Below are 20025 nucleotides of genomic sequence, written 5' to 3'. Positions count from 1 at the left end.
GCTTTTGAGGGGGCAACCACTAAATTATGGTACAAATATACAATGGAATACTATGCAGTTTCATTAAAGAATGAAAAAAGCATTATATATACTGTTCTTGGTGATATATTAAGCGAAAAAACAGCAAGATATAGGATGGTGTGAATAATGTGCTCATTTTGGAGAGAGTAAAAAAAAGGGAGAGTTGAAATCCTCTATTCATATTTGCTTGTATATATACTGAAAAACTCTGAAAGAATAAATAGGAAACTAAGATACTAATGCAGTGGTTACTTGTGTGGTGGTGGTGATGATGGGGTGGATTTGGGAACTGGTGAGCAGGGGAAAGGAATGGGAGGGAGACTTTGCAATGTGTGCCTTTTTTATACTTTTAGGTTTTCAAATAATATGAATGTTATTACCTTTTTAATGTGTGTGTATGTCCACACACACACACACACACACACACACACAGCTGCATAGGAAAAGCAGCCTATTACTCAGCTCTAGTCAATTGCTACTTTCTGGGAACATGAGCTTAATGTTTTCAGTTCTGATTTTTTAAGGGAACCTGGAAATCTACTTTTTTTTTAAATCCAATTTTTCATTTCAAACTGTTCATTGTTAATATGTAGAAATACAATAGAATTTTTGCATATTAACAGTGTGCAAACATGCTGAACTCAGTTTGTTTGTAGGAACTTTTATTGTGGAGTCTTTGTGATTTTCTATGAAGGTAATTATATCATCTGTGAATAGAAACAATTTAATTTCTTCCTTCCTGTATACCTGGGTTTTTTTTCCTTTTTCTTGCCGTATTGCACTGGCTAAAACTTCCAGTATGATGCTGAATAGGAGTGATGAGAACATCCTTGCCTTGTTTCAGATCTTGAGGGGAAAGCATTCCAACTTTCATCATTAAATGTGATGCTAGCTGTAGATTATTTATAGATGTCCTTTATCAGGTTAAAGAAGTTCTCTCCCTGTTCCTAGTTTGATAAGGTTTCATCAAATGGATGGATGTTGAATTCTGTCAAATATTTTTCTGCATCTGTTAAAATGATTATATGGATTTTCCTTTTTAGTTAATATGGTGAATCACATTGTTACTATGGTGAATGATTTTTAAATGTTGAACTAGCCTTGCATTCCTGGGATAAACCCAATTTGGTCTTACATATTATCCTTTTTATATATTGCTGGATTAGATTTGCTAAGATTTTGTTGAGGATTTTTATGACTATGTTCATGAGGACTATTGGCTGGTAGTTTTCTTGTAATGTCTTTTTTTTTTTTTTTTTTTGCGGTACACGGGCCTCTCACTGTTGTGGCCTCTCCCGTTGCGGAGCACAGGCTCCGGACGCGCAGGTTTAGTGGCCATGGCTCACGGGCCCAGCCGCTCTGCGTCATGTGGGATCTTCCCAGACCGGGGCACGAACCCACGACCCCTGCATCGGCAGGCGGACTCTCAATCACTGCGCCACCAGGGAAGCCCTCTTGTAATGTCTTTGTCTGGTTTTGATATTAGGGTAAAGCTGATGTCATAAAGCAAGTAGGGAATTTTCCCTTGATTTCCCTAATTTTTAAATGGTGAAAAAATGACTTATAGAGTGCTTCCTGTGTGCCAGGCATTGTGTTACGTGCTTAACTTATTTAATACTTACAGAAACTCTATGAAGTATGTACCATTATCATCATCATCCCCACTTTATAGGTGGGGAAACTGAGGCACAGAGGAGTTAAAGCCACTTGCCTAAAGTCACACAGCTTATAAGTAGTAAAGCCAAGACTCAAAACTCCAGAAGTCCAGCTCCAGACTTTGTACTCTTAATCTGTTTACTACATCTTCTCTAAAGATTTTACAGGCGAAAGAGAACACATCTGGAGGGCTCAGCCCAGCTTAGCAGCCACCATTCTTCCACCTGTGGTTAACAACAACAGTAACTAGCACATGTCAGAGCACTTACTACCTGCCAGGCTACAGACTCATCATCTCCTTTCATCTTGCACCAGCCCTCAGAGGCAGGCAGGCAGTTGTAGAAATGCTCCCTTCTGCTGGGTGGCATGCAGTTTCAGGCTTCATCTTCCTCACTTTGTCTCCCTTAACATCCACTGTGCCTTTCAGAAGGTAAAATTTTAAAAATGTCTTTCAAATCTCAGTTTAATTTTCCACTACTCCTTCCTTATCAGGGGGGCTCAGCCGTCCTCCCTCCCACTCTCTTCCCCCAGGCATTCAGGCTCATCTTTCCCTCTTGCACTGCCTTTTGCTTTGCACTGTCTTGTCCCAGCTGTGGCCCAATCAGTGTCCCCAACTCTGCTTTGTTGGCTTATTGTATGTGTTTTGAAAAGTTGGAAACATTTTGCTTATTTAAAATGGAGGAGGAAAGAGATGGAGTTTTAGGAACAGCTGGGACACCAATTTTCTCCAGTGAGCCCACAGCACGGAGAACTGAAGTTAGTTAAAAGAACTAGTAGTAATGAAGGCACTGGATGCAATGGAAAGGTGTTTGCACGCTGGCTGGACTGTGTGACTGTAGATGAGACGCTCCACTTCTCTGAATCTCAGTTTGCTCTTCTGTAAAATGCGTTCAGGGCACATACAGGTCACAGGGATGTGGTGGGGATTCACTGCAATAATATAAGCATTTAATACAGGAAAAGATCCAGCGTGGTCCACAGTCCAGGCCCTGTGCTAAGCCATTTTAACATAGGTTATCTTATTTAATATACACTGCCTGTGCACTACCGTTACCACCATTTTATAGGCAGGGAAGATTGTGGTACAGAGAATAAGAATTCTTAAGTGGCAGAGCTTTGCCTATACTTCACCTTAGAACCCTCTGGATCCCACACCAGACCAGTTAAGTTGGACTGTCTGGGGTAATTCCTAGAGGCAGGGGATTGGACCACATGGCCTTTCCCAAGCTCTTCCTTTCAATCTAGAGGCTGAAAGTGCTAAGAAACAGCCCAGCTTTCCCCTAGTTACTAGCTCCCCTGTTGCCAAACAGCCATTCCCCATCGCTCTTTCACTCTCCAACCACCATGGCGAGAATTTGGAATTGGGGTGAGTCCACTGCCAGAAAAAGTGACTCAATTAAAATCTCAGTTTTCAACAATATTACCAAGCCCTGTGGTCTGTTACTTCACACCCAGCATAGCTGAGCCTCCCAGTCGGAGGCCAGGTAGCAAGGGTTTGCGAATTGCTGGGGCTAGGGGCAGGGCAGGGAATACTGTAGTGAGCTCAGACAGAGAAGCACTGCACTGAGCTGAGTGCTCTTCTCAGCATGCTTCCCAGTCCCTTCTCTGGCGCAGGCAGGGCTGAGCAACCCCCCTCCTCCTTATAACCAAGGCAGCTTTATGATAACCACAACTACAGCAGCACAGCAGCAATCAATGTGTGGTGTGTCAGGCACTGAGCTGTGCACTTCACTTGCACCCTTGCCTCCATCCACATCTTTACTTCTCACCACAATTTCAGGGGTAGGTACTCTCATAATGCCCATTTTACAGATGTGGAAACTGAGGCACAGAGACATGAAAGGTTCATAGATTAATACCCAGCTCTGCTTCTTTCTACAGTCTGCATTCTTAGTCACTAGGACATACTTGTCTGCCCTTACGGTTTTGAGAGAATGACTTAAGGATTTCACTCTTGAACCACCTTGCAAGCCATTAACAAAACCCATGATCTTCCTGCAAGCCTGGCTTCTCCAATCGATTTTCTCCAGAATGTTTGGTCCTTCTGCATCCATCACAAGCTCCATGTATGAGCTCCTTGACCTCAGAGGCTGCACCTCAGGGGTCTCTGAGTCCCTTTTGTACCCCTCCTTAGCCCTTGGCACACAGTAGGTGGTCATAACTCTGAATGTATGAACACATCAATGCCTTCAAGTTCTGATCACAATCCTCCACTCTTTTAAGTCTCTAAGTCCTGAGCTCAGCCTTGAAGAGCATGTGCCTGGTATATAATAGGTGCCGATGTCAATGGGTCAGGAAGGTCCTAGCTGGCCTAGGAGTTAAGCCGTAAAGGTGTGTGGTACCTTGACTCCCACCTTGAGGTGTTTGAAGGTCTGAGCTTTCCTTCATTCTCCCCATCCTCATTTCCCTGCTCTGGACCCTTAGAGTCTCTCCTCGTCTTTACGGTTCTGTCCCTTAAGGGGTTTTCAGAAGAAAAGCCTGAGAGCGTAGTTACTCTTGAGTCCAAAGAGGAGATGGAGGGGTGAAGGGTAGGAGTCAGAAAGGGGCCCTGTCACTTCTCTGGTTCAGCAAATAACCAACCTTCTCAAAAACACTCCCCAACGGAGAGCTCTGGAGAGGCTCAGGGGGGCCAACATGGGGAGGTGGGAACTGGGCCGAAATCAATTCCAGCTCTAGGTAATTACAGGACACATCACCACCCCAGCAGGGCGAACCAGGCTAGCCTCTCTGCGAGGGCAGCCAGAGCAATGTTAGTGATAAAATTCCCATCACTCACTGGGGGAGAGGCTCAGCCTTAGCAAACTTATGGTTTCTCGAACCTGCCAAATTTGGGAGGGAGGATTTATTTAAACAACCTTAGCAGGGTCCGTGACTACCAAGATGAATGTTTTGGAAAGGAAATCTCACAAGGCTCTCAGAAATCCAGCTCCCAAGTTCCCAGGATCCCAGGATGCTAAAGACAGTGGGGTTGATGAAGCTACGATTCTAGGCTTTACATAGATTGGATTTTTTTTTTTTCCTTTCTTTCTGTCGCTCTCTCCCATCTGCATGGAAGTGACCTTTAGGAATCTTTCTGCCACAGAGACTGTCTCAGGGACTAGCTGGAAGAAAGGTCCCTCTCAAGCTGGAGCCTCAGGAAGCCCGCCCCCGCCTCAGGCGACCATGGCAAGCACCAACTCCCCCCTCCCCCCTCAGTAAGCCCCTTCCCAACAGCTCAGCTCTCTTCAGGAACTCAGGACAAGTCTCAGCTATACTTTGGACAGGAGGCTAGGATGTGGGACCCGCCAGAGATGTGCAGCAGCTCTGAGCTGCCTAGGGTGGGTGGACCAGGAGGCAAAGCCCAGGGGTGAGGCATGTCCTCAAGGAGACTGTGACCCCCTGAGGTGGCGGCCTCGGCAGCCCGCGTGTACCTCTGCACCCTTGCCCTGTCCAGGGCATGGCTCCGGAGCCGCCCCGACTCTTTCTAGCCGGTCTGGAGACGCGTTCCTCAGGGTGGCAGCGGGGGCTCATCCCTCGCTCCATCCCAGCGCCCCCCGGGGGCCAGAGAGTGCCCAGGATCAGGGGTTCCAGCTTCATCTCGGGTCAGGCGGCGACACGCCGCGGGGCAGAGGGGCAGAGGTGCCCCTAGTCTGGGGGCGACGGGAGAGGGGAGGCCCCCGAGAAACCATCTGTCCGGACTTGCAGTCGAGTCACACGCACAGCCCCCTCTGGACCCCCTCACGGGCGCCGACCGCTTCAGTCGCGCACACAAATACACACAGACACGCTCGAATCCCGCGCACTCACACCGACCCCACTCACACCCTGCCCATCGCCTGCCGCGTACACTCGTGAGACGCACACACGCACGGTCCCCGCCAGGCCACCGCAACTTCCTTTCCCCCAGCCTGGAAATGTCCGCAGTTGCCCTTAAGGCGTAAACTTTTTCAGAGGGGGCGTCAGGGATCGCTCCGAGAAGGTGGCTAGGCCTGGGGGTCCCGGGCAGGGTCACCCCGCATTCGGGGCTCCCGTCTTCCCTCCCTGTCCCCCACGCCCCTCACCTGGTAAACCGAGGCACAACAAGAGGCTGTAGTAGACCACGGGCACGAAGCCCAAGCCGCAGGCCCAGCCGGGGGACCAGGACAGCGAGCTGTTGGCTACGAGGTGGGCGTGCGTGTGCTCCATGAGCGCGCCCCTCGCTCGCCTCAGCTCTGCGCCCGGCCTGCCAGCCCTGCTCTGGACGCCGGCTCGGTGGTGGCTGCCGCCGAGGCAGCAGCTGGAGCAGCAGCGCCTCTCCCTGCAGGACTTGCTTCTACCCTCGGCCGTGGTCCCCTCTGCTCCCTCCGCACCTGCTCGCCTGGAGTCCCGGCTCAGCCCTCCCGCAGGGCGCAGGGCGCAGGGACTCGGGAGGGGCTCCCGGAGCCCGGTTGTGCACCTCCCACCTCCGACCCTCTAGGCTCCCGCCTCGGAGCCGGGGGGCTGGGACGCCGCTCCCCGCAGCCAATCAGCAATGCCTGGACGCGGTGGAGGTGGAGGGGGGAGATGCTCGGGAGGAGGGGGTCCCAGCTGCCTCTCTCGGCTTCGGATTCTGGATTAGAGATGGAGTTAGACCTGGGAACACCAGAGGAAGTCTGGGTGGGAACAGACTACCCTCATCTCCCCACCGCATGGGAGGGGCGTGGTGTGGGTGGGACCTGCTTCTCCCGCAAAGGCTCCGTACTCCTCCAGCGTGTCCTCAGTTTGCCTTTCTCAACCTTCCCCCCAGCCACTTCTTTTCCCCCCAAGCGCCCGCACGCCACCCCCTGCCAGGGCTTCGAGTCCATCTCCATATTGAGGATTCTCCACCCAGGGCAGGAGGTGGGAAGAGGAGGCTGTAGGAGCGAAGATGCTCTAGGGTTGTCCGTTCTCCTGGACCAGAGGAGCTGAGCTTAGAACTACCATATGACCCAGCAATCCCACTACTGGGCATATACCCTGAGAAAGCTGTAATTCAAAAAATCATGTACCCCAATGTTCATTGCAGCACTATTTACAATAGCCAGGACATGGAAGCAACCTAAGTGTCCACGCACAGATAAATAGATAAAGAAGATGTGGCACATATATACAATGGAGTATTACTCAGCCATAAAAAGAAACGAAATTGAGTTATTTGTGGTGAAGTGGACGGACCAGAGTCTGTCATACAGAGTGAAGTAGGTCAGAAAGAGAAAAACAAATACCATATGCTAACGCACATATATGGAATCTAAAAAAAAAAAAAAAAAGGTTCTGATGAACCTAGGGGCAGGAGGAATAAAGATGCAGACGTAGAGAATGGACTTGAGGACACAGGGAGGGGGAGGGGTAAGCTGGGACGAAGTGAGAGAGTGGCATGGACATATATACACTACCAAATATAAAATAGATAGCTAGTGGGAAGCAGCTGAATAGCACAGGGAGATCAGCGTGGTGCTTTGTGTCCACCTAGAGAGGTGGGATAGGGAGGGTGGGAGGGAGACACAAGAGGGAGGGGATATGGGGATATATGTATATGTATAGCTGATTCAGTTTGTTATACAGCAGAAACAAACACAACATTGTAAAGCAATTATACTCAATAAAGATGTTAAGAAAAAAAAAGAAAACAAACAGAAAAAAAAAAAAAGGAAGTGTGCGTTCATCTGAGTGTGTGTGTTGGCTCTGGGGGAGGCCAGAGGTGGACTGTCCCTGAGCTGAGTGCCTTTGAATGGAACATGGGCAGGGTTGCAGAAGCCCTCCACATGGAGCCCTCCTGCCAGGGATGGGATGTTGCAGCCACTCAGACACACTCATCCACACTCACACAGACACGATACTCAGTCATGGGGACACAATCACACTCTCAGGGGGCATGTGGAAGCCCTCTCATCCCACATCCAGACACGTGAAAACACAGAGGCATCCTTGTCAACGTGCACAATGACCACACTCATGCGACACACCAAACACACACTCAGACTCACGTGGGAGCTACCTGGGGGTGGTCTAGTGTTTGAGGGTTGAGTGAAGGATAAGAGAGGTAAAGCAGGTGGGATCTAGGCAATCTTGGAGAGTTGGGGAGAATGGGCACCCCCTTCTCCTCAGGGTAGACAGGGGGAGAGTTCCCCATGCAGCTCTTCTGTGGGCCACAAGAGAATTGGGAAGGGAGATACACCTGGGGCTCAAGGCAGTGCATGTGAGAGAGTTAAAGATTCTGCAGAAATCCCAAGGAGAGGTGGGGCTGAGCAGCTGTCATCCCAGGAGCATGTGATGGGCTCAGAAAAGACTATGACCCCACTCTGCGCCCCACCCCCCAATAACATTTATTGCAGGGGGAAGGGGACTGGGTGGGCTTTCCCCAGCCTCTCCAGGTCTCCCAAGATGGAGGGGACCTTTGCCCCTTCTGCCCAACAAGGGGCCTGTGTCCAGTTCCCATCACTGCTAGGATTGTTAGATCATTACATATCGTTGTTAGAATATTACACAGTCATGTGGGCCCAGTGAGGCCAGGTCTGATATCTCAAGCCAAGTTAGATATCAAAAGTTTGTTGTGCACTCTCCCATTTAAATGTGACTGCCCCAAACCAAAACAAAACAAAGAACCCCAGTGCATTGATAAATAAAGCAGTGTCATCATAGAGGCTTGACAAATAATTGTTCAAGAACCTATAGATTAGATGTGTCTACAGGCAACTAGACTGAGATGCGAAACTGGGGTTGGGGAGGGGCAGGTGTATGTGATTTGACAAAGCTCCCCGTCTATTCAGAGATCTCCTTACCTTGCGAACCATGGATAATGCCTCAGGGCTTTTGCACTGGCTCTTCCCTCAGCTTGAAGTGCTCTTTCTCCATAAAGCTGAATTAACCTGCTTCTGCAGGTCTTTGCTTATACGTCTCCTTCTCATTGAAGCTTTCCCTGACAATACTATTTAAAATGGAAATTTTCACACAACCCCTGTCCAAAACGCTCACTTCCTCTGCCCCTTCCCTGCTTGATTTTTTTCCATACGCTTAGCACCATGGACATACAGTATACAATTTAATTATTTAGTTTGTTTCTTGTCTGTGCTTCTACACAGAGCTTGCATTTTGCAGATTCTCAACAAACATGGAAAGAATAGAGGGTCCCAGCACAACTGACCTAGGGCGTGCCGGGCAGGGGAAAATGAGTTTATCTTTGTCTTTGTGGAGTGTCAGCACATTGGATGCTGATAGGGTTGGGGTAGGGCACAATCCTAGGTTTAGCATGTCGTTATCATATATGGCTGCTACTTTAAAAATAATTTGTGTGGTTTGATTCTGGGACTCTAGTTAGAGACTCTTTATAAAACTAGAGACTTGACTGGGCAGAGGGACTGGGCTGCATGGGGAATCTTAACACGTCTTGTTTCTGAGCCTCCCTTTCCCCATCTGTAAAATGGGGATGAAGGAAACCAGGTATGCCTCATTCTAGGAATGCGGAGCAGGGAGAAATGGTATGGAGTAGCAGAGACGGTGCAGACTGCAGTTCTGGAGAGCAGGGAATTGGACTGGGTTCTCTGCTGCTCTATTGAGAGCCTTGGCAGCCTGTCAATGTCCAGGTTTCCTGGGAAATGGATGGGTGGGAAGAGAAGAACTTTAAGGTCCAAGGTCAGGCGTTGGGTGTTCTTGGTCCTGGGGGAGGGACATGATGAGTCAACAACAAAGTCTGTTTAATTTTGCTCAAGCGCTGACCCACTTGACCGGCTCTGTAAGACAATGGAGTATGTGAGCTGACAACTGTGGTTGGTGAAATTCATATACTTATTCATTTTCAACAGACTTTCACTGGACATTTGACATGTGTTGACCAGGACTGGCTACATAATTGCAGGGCCTGTTGCAAAAATGAAACTGTGGGGCCCTTGTTCAAAAATTAAGGATTTCAGAGTGGTAACAGCAGAGCATTAAACCAAACATGGAGCCCTTCTAAGCGAGGGGCCTGTGTGACAGCACGCCCATGAACCTGGCCCTGCTTAGGGTACAGAGGTGGGTAATAAGAGTTAACATTGATTGGGGACTTATGAAACAGGTATGTCTTCACTCATTTTATCCTCATGATAACACTGGAAGGAAGGTACAGTTATTAGCCCCATTTCACAGGTGAGAAAAACAAGGCACAGAGAAGTTTAGTAATTTGCCAAGGCCACCTGGCTGGGATTAGGTTGCAGGTGGTCTGGCTTCAGAGCCTGTGCTGTAACCACTGGGAGGAGCTTAGTTTAGTGGAGAGACATGTATCCAACAGAAAACTATTACACAATGTAAGGTGGGCTCCATGTGACACTAGGGCTGGGACTTCATCTGTCTTGTCCTCTGCCGTATCCCAGTGCTAAGAACAGTGCCAGGTAGGTGTCCAGCGATAAATCTTAAATGAATGAGTAAATAAATATAATAGATAGATATGGAGAATGTTAGGGACGGGGGTTGCAAACTCAAATACCTATGAGCCTGGGCAGGTAATAAACATGAGTGAGGCAGAACCATTGTTCATTCTTCAGTTCCATAAGGAAATAGGCTATTTCCCATTTTTCTGGTGACACCTAGCCTTTTTGGTCGAGCTTTCATTTCTCCGCCCTTTGACAGAGACAGTGGTATAAAGTAATAATTCTTTAAGAAAAACAGTAGCACAAATACAATATAAATTGTAACTAACACTTTATTCAGTGTTGGGAAGGCAAAAGGGAGAAGTGGGGACTATAACAAACTAGAATTGTCTGCCAGCCACTGTACTGAGTTCAGGGTATACAGTTGTTCTAAAAAGTTGGTCTCTGCTTTCCTGGATCTTAAGTGCAAAAGACAGGCATGAATTAATCCATCTGATACCATAAACAGACAGACAGACAGACAGACATACACACACATAATTATAAACTTAGATAAATGCTTTACAGAAAAAGTCATAGGAATGAGAAACCACATACTAGTGATATCTGATGTGGTTTGGCAATCAGGGAAGGCTTCTTTGAGGAAGCAATATTTAGACCTGAAAAAAGATGTGAAAGATGAATAATAGTTAACTAAGGAAGGGATGCGGGGCTGGGAGTGAGGAGAGCATCTCAGGGAGAAAAAAGAGCAAGTGAAAAGGTCCTGGGGTGGGAGTGAGAAGGACTCTTTGAAGAACCAGAAGACCAGGGAGACTGGGGTGCAGTGAGCTGGAGAGTACATGGAGCCGGTTGCGGTTGGAGAGTGGGAAGGGCCTTGTGGCCTGTGGTGAGGAGTTTGGTCTTTACCTCTGGTTTTCAGCAGGGGAATGCCAGGTTTAGATTTGCATTTTAAAACATTTGCTTTGTCAGAGAGGTGGAGGACTGATGGAAGGGAGACAAGAATGGGGGTGGGAAGACAAGTCATGAGGCTGTCAAGTTGGACATGTGAGAACTGATGTTGTGTTGAACTCTGGTGGTGATGGTGATGGAGTAGACTGCCTCCCAGCAGTTATAGGAGAGCGAGTGTGGGTGGGGGGAGGAGGAAGTGGAGGGGGAGGGGGACAGAGAGGGAGAGACAGAGAGGAAAAGAAAAAGAGAGACAGTGAGGGAGAGACAAAGAAGTGGAGAGACACAGGGAGGCAAGGAATAGACGAATAGACAGAAAGACAGACAGACGGATAGGGAGAGAGACACACACAGTGATTATGACTGAAATTATTCAGGATGGAAGGGCTGGTGAAAGGGCGCTTGGAGCACCCTAGGCCCACGCACGGTGCGGACCTGCCCAGTCCCCCACCTCCCATAAGAGTGTAACTTGTCCGCTGGTCCCTCCTCCCTTTTACAGACTTCTCACCCTCGAAGCCTTTCCTAGTCTGCACACCCCCTGTAGCTCCCTGCACAGATCGCCCCTCCTCTACAACACCACACCCTGCTGCTGCTCAGGCGTTACCTGTTACCTGCAGTTCCTGGATTCAGATGGCCTCATGGGCAAGGTCAGTTTCCTTCCCTTTTGAATTCTTAATGTAGGAATTCACTGAGGGGTGTGTAGTGGGTCCTTGAACATAGACCTGGGCGTGAATCCCAGATCAGCTCACTACTGTGTATTCATCAGGAATCTTTTTATTGAAATCAATATAACAAAGCTCAAACCAGCTTAAACTTTAAAAAGGAATGTATCAACTCATAACTGAAAAATATAGAAGTTTGCTGAACTTTAGGACTTGCTGGATCCAGGAGCAAAAGGTACTTGTCCCTTTCCACCAATGGGCCCTGCTTTGCTTTGGATTAGCTACATTCTTATACAGGCTCTTACAACATCATAAAAAGATGGACTCCAGCATCCCTGGATGTATCCTAACAGCTTAGTAACCTGAGCTAAAATAGAAGTTTCGCTCTTGTCGGACCAGCCCTTCTCATGTGCCCATCTCAATCCAACGCACGAGTTGAGTTGGATTTCTGAAGACAGACCCAAACGCACTGGTTGGCCGGGTGGGGCTCACGGGTCCAGCGATGGAGCCAGAAGAAGGAGTCAGTTCTTCCCAAACCACATGGACTGTGAGATAAGGTAGACCATGTATCCAAGGGAAACTTGGAATTCTGTAACAGGAGAAATGGGGATAGATGCTGGGCAGGTACAACCAGCACATCTGCAGGCTGAATTCAGCCCATGGGATGCCAGTTTGCTAGTCCTCTGTCATAGCGAAGTCATAGGTTTTGTTCCATTTTAAAATGATTTATTTAATTTAAAAACCAGACCTTATATTTTAGAGCCGTTTTAGGTCACAGCAAAATTGAGCGTAAGGCAGGGAGATTTCCCATATCTCCTCTGCCCTCACACATGTAGATCCTCCCACATCATCGACATCCCGCACCAGAGTGGCACATTTGTTACAACTGATGAACATGACACACTATTATCACTCAAAATTCATATTTTACATTAGCCTTCACTCTTGGTGGTGCACATTCTATGGGTCTGGACAAATATATAAGGACATTAGCCATCATTGTAGCATCATAAAGAATATTTTCACTGCCCGAAAAATTCTCTGTGCTTCACCTATTCCTCTCTCCCTTTCCCTAACCCCCCCTTTTATTTTTATGTCAAAAGTATCTTGTGTATGAACCATAAACAAACACTGAACTCTAGTTAGTGACATGCATACTGAAATTCTGGAGTTAAGTGTGTCACTGTGAGTGGCATGCAACAAACAATGAAATGGATTGGTGACTAGAGGGAAGGGAGGACAGATATGTGTTAAAGCAGGAGATATTAATAGTAGAGTCTAGGTCATGGGTATATGAGTTTTCACTCTCTTTCACTTTTTACGTATCCTTGAAAATTCTAATAGTAAAATATAGGAAAAAATATCTTGTGTAAGTTCTCTTGGCCAAGCAGGTTATTACAAGCTATTGTTGAAACCAACCCCTCCTGGTGGTGGTGCAGCTCTTTAGACATCCAGCCTTCAGAGATGTTGCGGGAGACCCTTCCGTCCCTGCTATTACGCTGTCAGAATGGTACCTGGCATTTTCCCCTGATGCTCCGGGTTCTCTGCTGCCGTTGGCCAGCTCTGCTAGAGCTCTTACCAGTTTGTCTGCAGCCTCTTGTTTGCTTTCCTTGCGTTTTGGGGCTGTGTTGGTTTTACTCCGTAGGCATGGCTTGTGGTTGAGGCCGTCTTGGTGAGCTGCTGAGGATTCATTCCAGCACTGTGTGTAACAGCCATGGGCTAAGTTCTTTGAGAGGTGCATCGATTCTCATAGAATTTGGATAAAGTCTTTTGTTGCTTGTCATTGACCTGTCAAGTGGTCAGGGGCTGCCACAGAGCAGGAAGAGAATATTTCCGCAATTGCGTGCTTCTCTCCCCCTACAGCCCAGTGGGGGGATAAAAGAGTCCAAGTCACAGCTGGGTAAATTTCATCAGCAGGCAAAGAATAGCTGTTGATGAGGTGAAGGAAATGGGCCTTTGAGAGGAAGGGAGGTGAGGGTTAGGAGAGAGAGAGAGTGTGTGTGTGTGTGTGTGTGTGTGTGTGCACATGTACATGCACGTGTATACACGCACAGGTATTTATATATGTGTGCATGTGTGCGCATGCCTGTGTGATGTACCTGCACGTGTATATGTGTGTGTATGTGTGCACACACGGGTGTATGTGTGTGTAGTTGTTAGATTGAGGGAGGGCACGTGTGTGTGTCTGTACGGGTGTGTGTGGGTGGTAGATTGAGGGAGGGTGTAATTGACCAGACTGTTGCAGCAGGAGGAGCACAGTCTTTTCTCTCCTTCAGAGAGACACGTGAGACTTCTGAATAGCCTTTAAGACTCACTTTGCTCCTGTCATCTTACCTGACAGAAGTGAGTTGGAGGAGAGGGAGAAAAGAGACAGGAGATGGAGGAAAGAAACAAAACCAGTCTGTCTCACCGAATAACCTGTTTCCTATCAGGTGGGGAAACGTGTTTATTGGCAAAAAGTAAAACAAAGAAGTCATATCTGAGAGTGACACATGGTGATTACTTAAGCATTTAAGTAGTCTCTGGGCAGTGGTTACTTCACATTTAGGGGCTGTGCAGAATCTTATTCCCCTTCTTAACACATCCTGATTTCCTTTTAGAGCGTGAGCCTCCTCGCTGGATGTGCTCTCAGGAGAGTGAATTCAGGAGCCTGCCAACACTTTACGGAAGCAGAAGAGGCCAGATCCTTTGAGCCAGGACAGCCAGGGGCACACAGGTATCCTCAATTTGGTCAATTAGACTCCGTCCTCCGGGGCTTAGAATCTTGAATGAGTAGAACATGGGCAGGAGAGGTAGATTTCATTCATCTCCGTGGGGATGGCCCAAGAGGACTCACCTGCTCTGGGTCCATTTCTGTGATTCATGTTTCCTGCTCACTCCCAGATCTATGGCTTCCAGCTTCCTTGTGAGCCCTCTGATATCTCCTCACGCCCATGTTCGTGGCAGTATTATTCACAGTCGCCAAGATGTGGCTACAACCTAACGTCCATCAATGGATGAATGGACAAAGAAAATGTGGTGTATACATACAACGGAACATTATTCAGCTTGAAAAAGGAAGCAAATCCTGCCATTTGTGGCAACATGGATGAATCTGGAGGACATTAGGCTGAGTGAAATAAGCCAGTGGCAGAGAGACAGGTACTGCATGATTCCCCTTCCATGGAGTATCGAAAAGAACAAACTTATAGAAGCAGAGTAGAGTGGTGGTTGCCAGGGGCTGGGGCTGGATGGGAATGGAGAGTTGCTACTCAAGGGGCATGAAGATGAATAAATTCTAGAGATATTATCTTTAACCTCGTGCCTGTAGTTAACAATATTGTATTATACACTTAAAACTTTGTTAAAAGGGTAGATCTTATGTTAAATGTCCTCACCACAATTTTTTTTAAAAAATCCCCCAAACATAAAGATGGTCTAGATAAGGCTCTGTAGAGATGTGAGGAGCACTTCTCAAAAAAGCCCCTAAAACCCTCCCTTTCATTTAAAGGACACGCACTGATCAGCGAAGGATTTTGTTTTTTTAGAATTCGAAGATTTTATTTTATAATTTTTGTTGGAGTCGATTTACAAAGTTGTGTTAGTTTCAGGTGTACAGCGAAGTGAATCCGTTATACATACACATATATCCGCTTTTTTGTTTTTTAGATTCTTTGTTCTCATTACAGTAACACTTCATAATTGATAGGACTTTACTTTTAACAAAGTACAGGCATACCTTGTTTTATTGTGCTTTGCAGATACTGCATTTTTAACAGATTGAAGGTTTGTGTCAACCCTGCATTGAGCAAGTCTATCGGCGCCATTTTTCCGATAACATTCGCTCACTTCGTGTCTCTGTGTCACACTGTGGTAATTCTCGAAATATTTCAAACCCTCCACTACCAAAAAGATTACGACTAGCTGAAGGCTCAGGTGTTGGTTGGCATTTTTTACCTGAAGTATTTTTTAATTAAGGTGTGTGCATTATTTTAGACATGATGCTGTTGCACACTTAATAGACTGCAGTTTCGTGTAAACATAACTTTTATGTGCACCGGGAAACAAAAACATTCGTGCGACTCACTTTATTGCAGTATCTGCTTTATTGTTATGGTCTGGAGCTGAACCCGCAATATCTCCCAGGTTTGCCTGTGTGGTCACATAAACCATCCTGTGTGAATCCTCATCATTACTGTGTGAAGGGGCCGGGGCTTAATTGGCTCGTTCTACACATGAGAAATCCGTGGCTCAGAGAGAGGAAGCAATGTGCCCATGATGACCTGGTGCTTGAGAGCTGTGGGACCCACAGAGAGAATTCTGTCCAATTCCCCCACTTTACAGTTGAGAGAATGGAGGTCCAGAGAAGTCAAGTGAGGTGTCCATGACCACACACAGTATTAGTGTCAGAGCTGGAACACAAATGCAGCTTTTAAAACTCAAAGCTGAATCCATTCTTGGCACGATGGAGAACTGGCTTCAAAAGAGACAATAACAGTAGAGTTACCATCATGTCTATGTATTGTATGAGTAAAAAGTTACCAAATGTCATTTTCATTTGATTTGCAGAGTTACAGAGGCAAAGAATTCTCACACACCATATAACACCTAGAACATTCCAGGCACTGAGGTTGTCAAACTAGAAGAGAGGGTTTGAATATCCTTTCCAGCCATCTATCATGGGAACATTCCCCTATTCCTTGAGCTTTTTTTCCTCCAATCACTGCACTATAACTGCCAAAAATTCAATTTTCTTTAAGAGCCTTAGAAATAGTCCTAAGAGGGAGGCACAGGGTATTGAGAGCAGTGAGAGTGAAGGTATTTACCAGAATCTTTCCCGCAGGGATAAAACATTGAAATGTACAGAAAGCATGACTCATCAATGTACAGATAAGGCCAGTTCCACCACGCAGCAATGGGCACAGAAGCAGAGCAGCTAGAAAGGCCAGTAGGTAGGTCATCTAATGGCTGGACCAGGCTAGGTGGGGGCAGAGGAAAGAGCTGTCCTGCTCGGGAAAGTTTCAGAGTGTCCTGAATACCTGAAATGTCTGGTTCTAGTATTGCTCTGCCTTTCTCTATAGCTGTGCTGTGGGAGGAGAAGCTGCAGCAGACTTGAAGAGAGAATTGAATGATTTGCCCAGGCTTTCCCAGGTGAGGGTTACCCAGACACCTGGCTGCTAATTTCTAAAGCCGGCAGGTCCCTGAGCTTCCTTAAGAGATGCATAGGCTTTCCCAAATTGATAACTTCTGATTCTGGAAATAAACACCATGATCTATCAGTGTTGTAAGATTTCAAACTTTGGAGCCTGAAGGAATTGTGTTGAAGAGGCTTATGTGACCTTGGCTGAATCATTTCTCCTCTCTGTGTTCCAGTTTCCAGGTAAACCAGAGATAAATAAGGCTTCTGCCTCATAGGTGTAAGATAAAAGAAATAACCTAGTGTTTCCTGAAATTTAGCAATTTGAGTACCATGTGCATGATTTTTGCTGCTTGTACTATTATTTACATAGTATTTTTCTTTAGGTTGATTCACTTAGAAATACTTCTATTTAAAAATTAGATATTTAAAATTAATTTTTGAATTAGTTTTTATCACATATAGTCAAACTAGCCTCTCTCGCTCATAAAGAAGGAAATCGTTTAAGAAATCAAAGGGGAAAAAAACTAATGTCATTAGCATTCTAGCTAGTGTTGTAGCCTGCCAAGGCTCTGAGTCTAAGGCTTAACTCATTCTTTGTTGAAAGGGGAGATTGTTAAGTGTTAGAGAGGCATTAAAGGTATGCTAGCACCCACTTGAGACTTTCCCTTGCTGCAATTGGAATGATGGGAAAGGAATGAACTCTCTCTCCTTGCGATTCAATGTCATTTAGTGCTGGGTATAGGAACCTCTAAAATTATCTTCCCCATAGTCTCTTGTCTTAGTTTGTAAGGCTGCTATAATAGAATACCACAAGTGTGGGTAGCTTATAAACCACAGAAATTTATTTCTCACAGTTCTGGAGGCTGGGAAGTCTAAGATCATGGTGCCAGCAGATTTGGTGTACTGGCTGGTGAGGGCTTACTTCCTGGTTCACAGCCAGAGCCTTCTCATTGTGTCTTTATATGATGGGATAGGGCTAGGAGGCGCTGTGGGGCCTCTTTTATAAGGGCACTAATTCCATTCATGAGGCTTCTACCCTCATGACCTAATCAACCCCAAAGCTCCCACCTTCTAACACCATCATTTTTGGGGGTTAGGATTTCAACACATGGATTTGAAGTGTGGGCACAACGGTCAGACCATAGCATTTTTGTGACTATATTTGGGGAAACATGGTGATGATGTTTGTCTTACGTAGTGCTTGGCCCATAGACTATACTTAACACGTGTTTATTCTCTTTCCCTTGTCCTTTTGTCATTGCTACTTTTTAAGTGACTGTCAGAGGGTCAAACATGGTGGCAACACATCCAATGATGAATACACTTTTTTTAAATCAGTTGCCAGGGCTGATTTGGTTTGTAGAAGGTGAAACTTTGTTCTCAGTTTAAAATGCAGGTCAGAACCCATCTGCTATAGCGTATTTTCTGGTCTAAATACAGCATTAGAGGTCAAAATGTGTTGTAGCAGGAAAGGGAAAGAAATAACCATTTTGAGGACTTCCTATGTTTTGGTTCTTTCCACACATTGCACAATCATTTCTCACAATTCTTCAGAATAGGATGCATTGCCCCCACCTCTCTATTAGATAATACTATAGATATCAATTATGGAAATCTTGTTATGTGGTAATGTATTGGCTATATTTTCTTATCTTCTGTATTCTTGATGTTCTGACATCTAGGGCCTTGATGCTAGAGATATGGCCCCTTCCAGGGCTAGCTAATTCCTAGAAACAGCAAACAACTCTTTCTGAGTGTGCTTTTGATATACAAACCAACCAATACAGATCCCATACCCCCCAATCATTTCCTTTATCAAACTCTCACACACCAAACCAATGTTCCCCCTGCCCTAAATCACTCCAGGGCCAGGTACTAGACAACTAGGGACTGCCCCTATACTCCAGAGCCCATCAAAATTATTCAATCATCCGTTTCTAAAGTTACTCAGTATACCTACCCTGCCTCACCCTTTCTTTCCTGCTAGTACCCCAATAAAGGCTCTGGGCCATACTCTGCCATATCCCACCTCTGACTCCTGACTGACCATGGTGCTTCCCTGTGTGGCCCTGCCTCCTGTTTCTAGGGATCTGTGAGTATAAACTTCTTCCCTCATGACAGTCATTTCCATGTCTGCGTGTCTAACCATACCTCATTAAAACAAACCCTGGGTATGAATTTTAGAATAGATGGCAATCTGGTAAGAAATGGCTTTATTTAAAAACCTCCTCCAGTGCTTTCCTTTCTCAAGTAAACTCCGAAATAAGAGTGATGAGGCTTCCCAGGGTCCAGCCCTTGTCTACCTCTCGCACTTCACTTCCCTTTGCTCAGTCCAGATGCAGTGGCCTTTTAATACTTTCGTCCATGATTGTGCCAAACACAGTTTTGCTTCTGGGCCTTTGTACTTGCTGTTGCCCCTGCTCCACCATTATTCAACTTTCTGTTCAAACTTCCCTCTCTGTCAAAAGCAGCTCTAGTTTGATCACTGCTTGATATTATTTTTTATTTTAATTATACGCGTATCATGTCTTACCTCACACTCCAGTGTGAGCTCCACGAGAACGAGGATCTAGTCTGTCTTGTCACCACCAGAACGTGACGGTCATCCAGGAGGTTCTCAGTAACTACTCACTGAATATATGACTCATATAATTTCATCTCCACCACTCTAACAGGTAGGTAAAGCTATCTTCCCCATTTTACAGTCGAGGAAACAGCCGGAGAGAGCTTATAAGTAAATTATCTGAGGTTACACAGCCAGTAGGTGGCGGACCCAAGATTTGAATCCAGATAGTCTGACTCCAGAACAATTATACTGAGGGCCTAAGGGTCGAGCATTGTGCGTAAGATCACCTAGATCCGAAGGATTCCAGACCAGCTCTGCCTGACGCCAGATTTCCTACTGTAGCTACCTGATCATGTTTTTGTTTGTTTGTTTTTGTTTTTTTAGAATAAGATAGTTTGAGACTTCAGAGGCCCTGATTGCCCAAATACTCAAGGTCCGTTTGCGCCCAGGTTGGCTGGTGGAGAGGTGACTGAGCCGTAACCATCAGCAACATCTCATGGATTTGGGGCAACAAAAGTGCATAATATTCTGATACCCATTCCAATATGTAGGGGTTTTCCCCCCACACCAAGCAATTCTCCAACACCAGCTGGGTGTCCTACAATTTAACTCAATTCTGACACTATCTACTTGGAGATAATGTCAGGTCCCACAGGTTACAGGCTCAGTCCCACAAGGATGTCCCTCGTGCACACTCTGTCCTACTCTATCGCTAGTCAAGGTTGTCACCTGTGC

At 46.3% G+C, this 20025-nt stretch overlaps 1 protein-coding gene across 1 annotated transcript in view; it reads right to left on the bottom strand.

Annotated features, from left to right (window-relative positions):
* Nucleotides 1–5841, bottom strand: part of GPR139 (G protein-coupled receptor 139) — a 39512-nt gene extending 33671 nt beyond the window's left edge. Inside the window, exon 1 of the mRNA XM_004325407.2 lies at nucleotides 5718–5841. Coding sequence (XP_004325455.1) covers nucleotides 5718–5841 — 124 coding nt within the window. The remainder of the gene's footprint in view (nucleotides 1–5717) is intronic.
* Nucleotides 5842–20025: the final 14184 nt, after the last annotated feature.

This window comes from Tursiops truncatus, chromosome 15 (genome assembly GCF_011762595.2).
Source record: "Tursiops truncatus isolate mTurTru1 chromosome 15, mTurTru1.mat.Y, whole genome shotgun sequence".
Lineage (NCBI taxonomy): Eukaryota > Metazoa > Chordata > Mammalia > Artiodactyla > Delphinidae > Tursiops > Tursiops truncatus.
The sequence above is the reverse complement of the archived record's forward strand: the minus strand, read 5'-3'. Positions and strand labels throughout refer to the sequence as shown.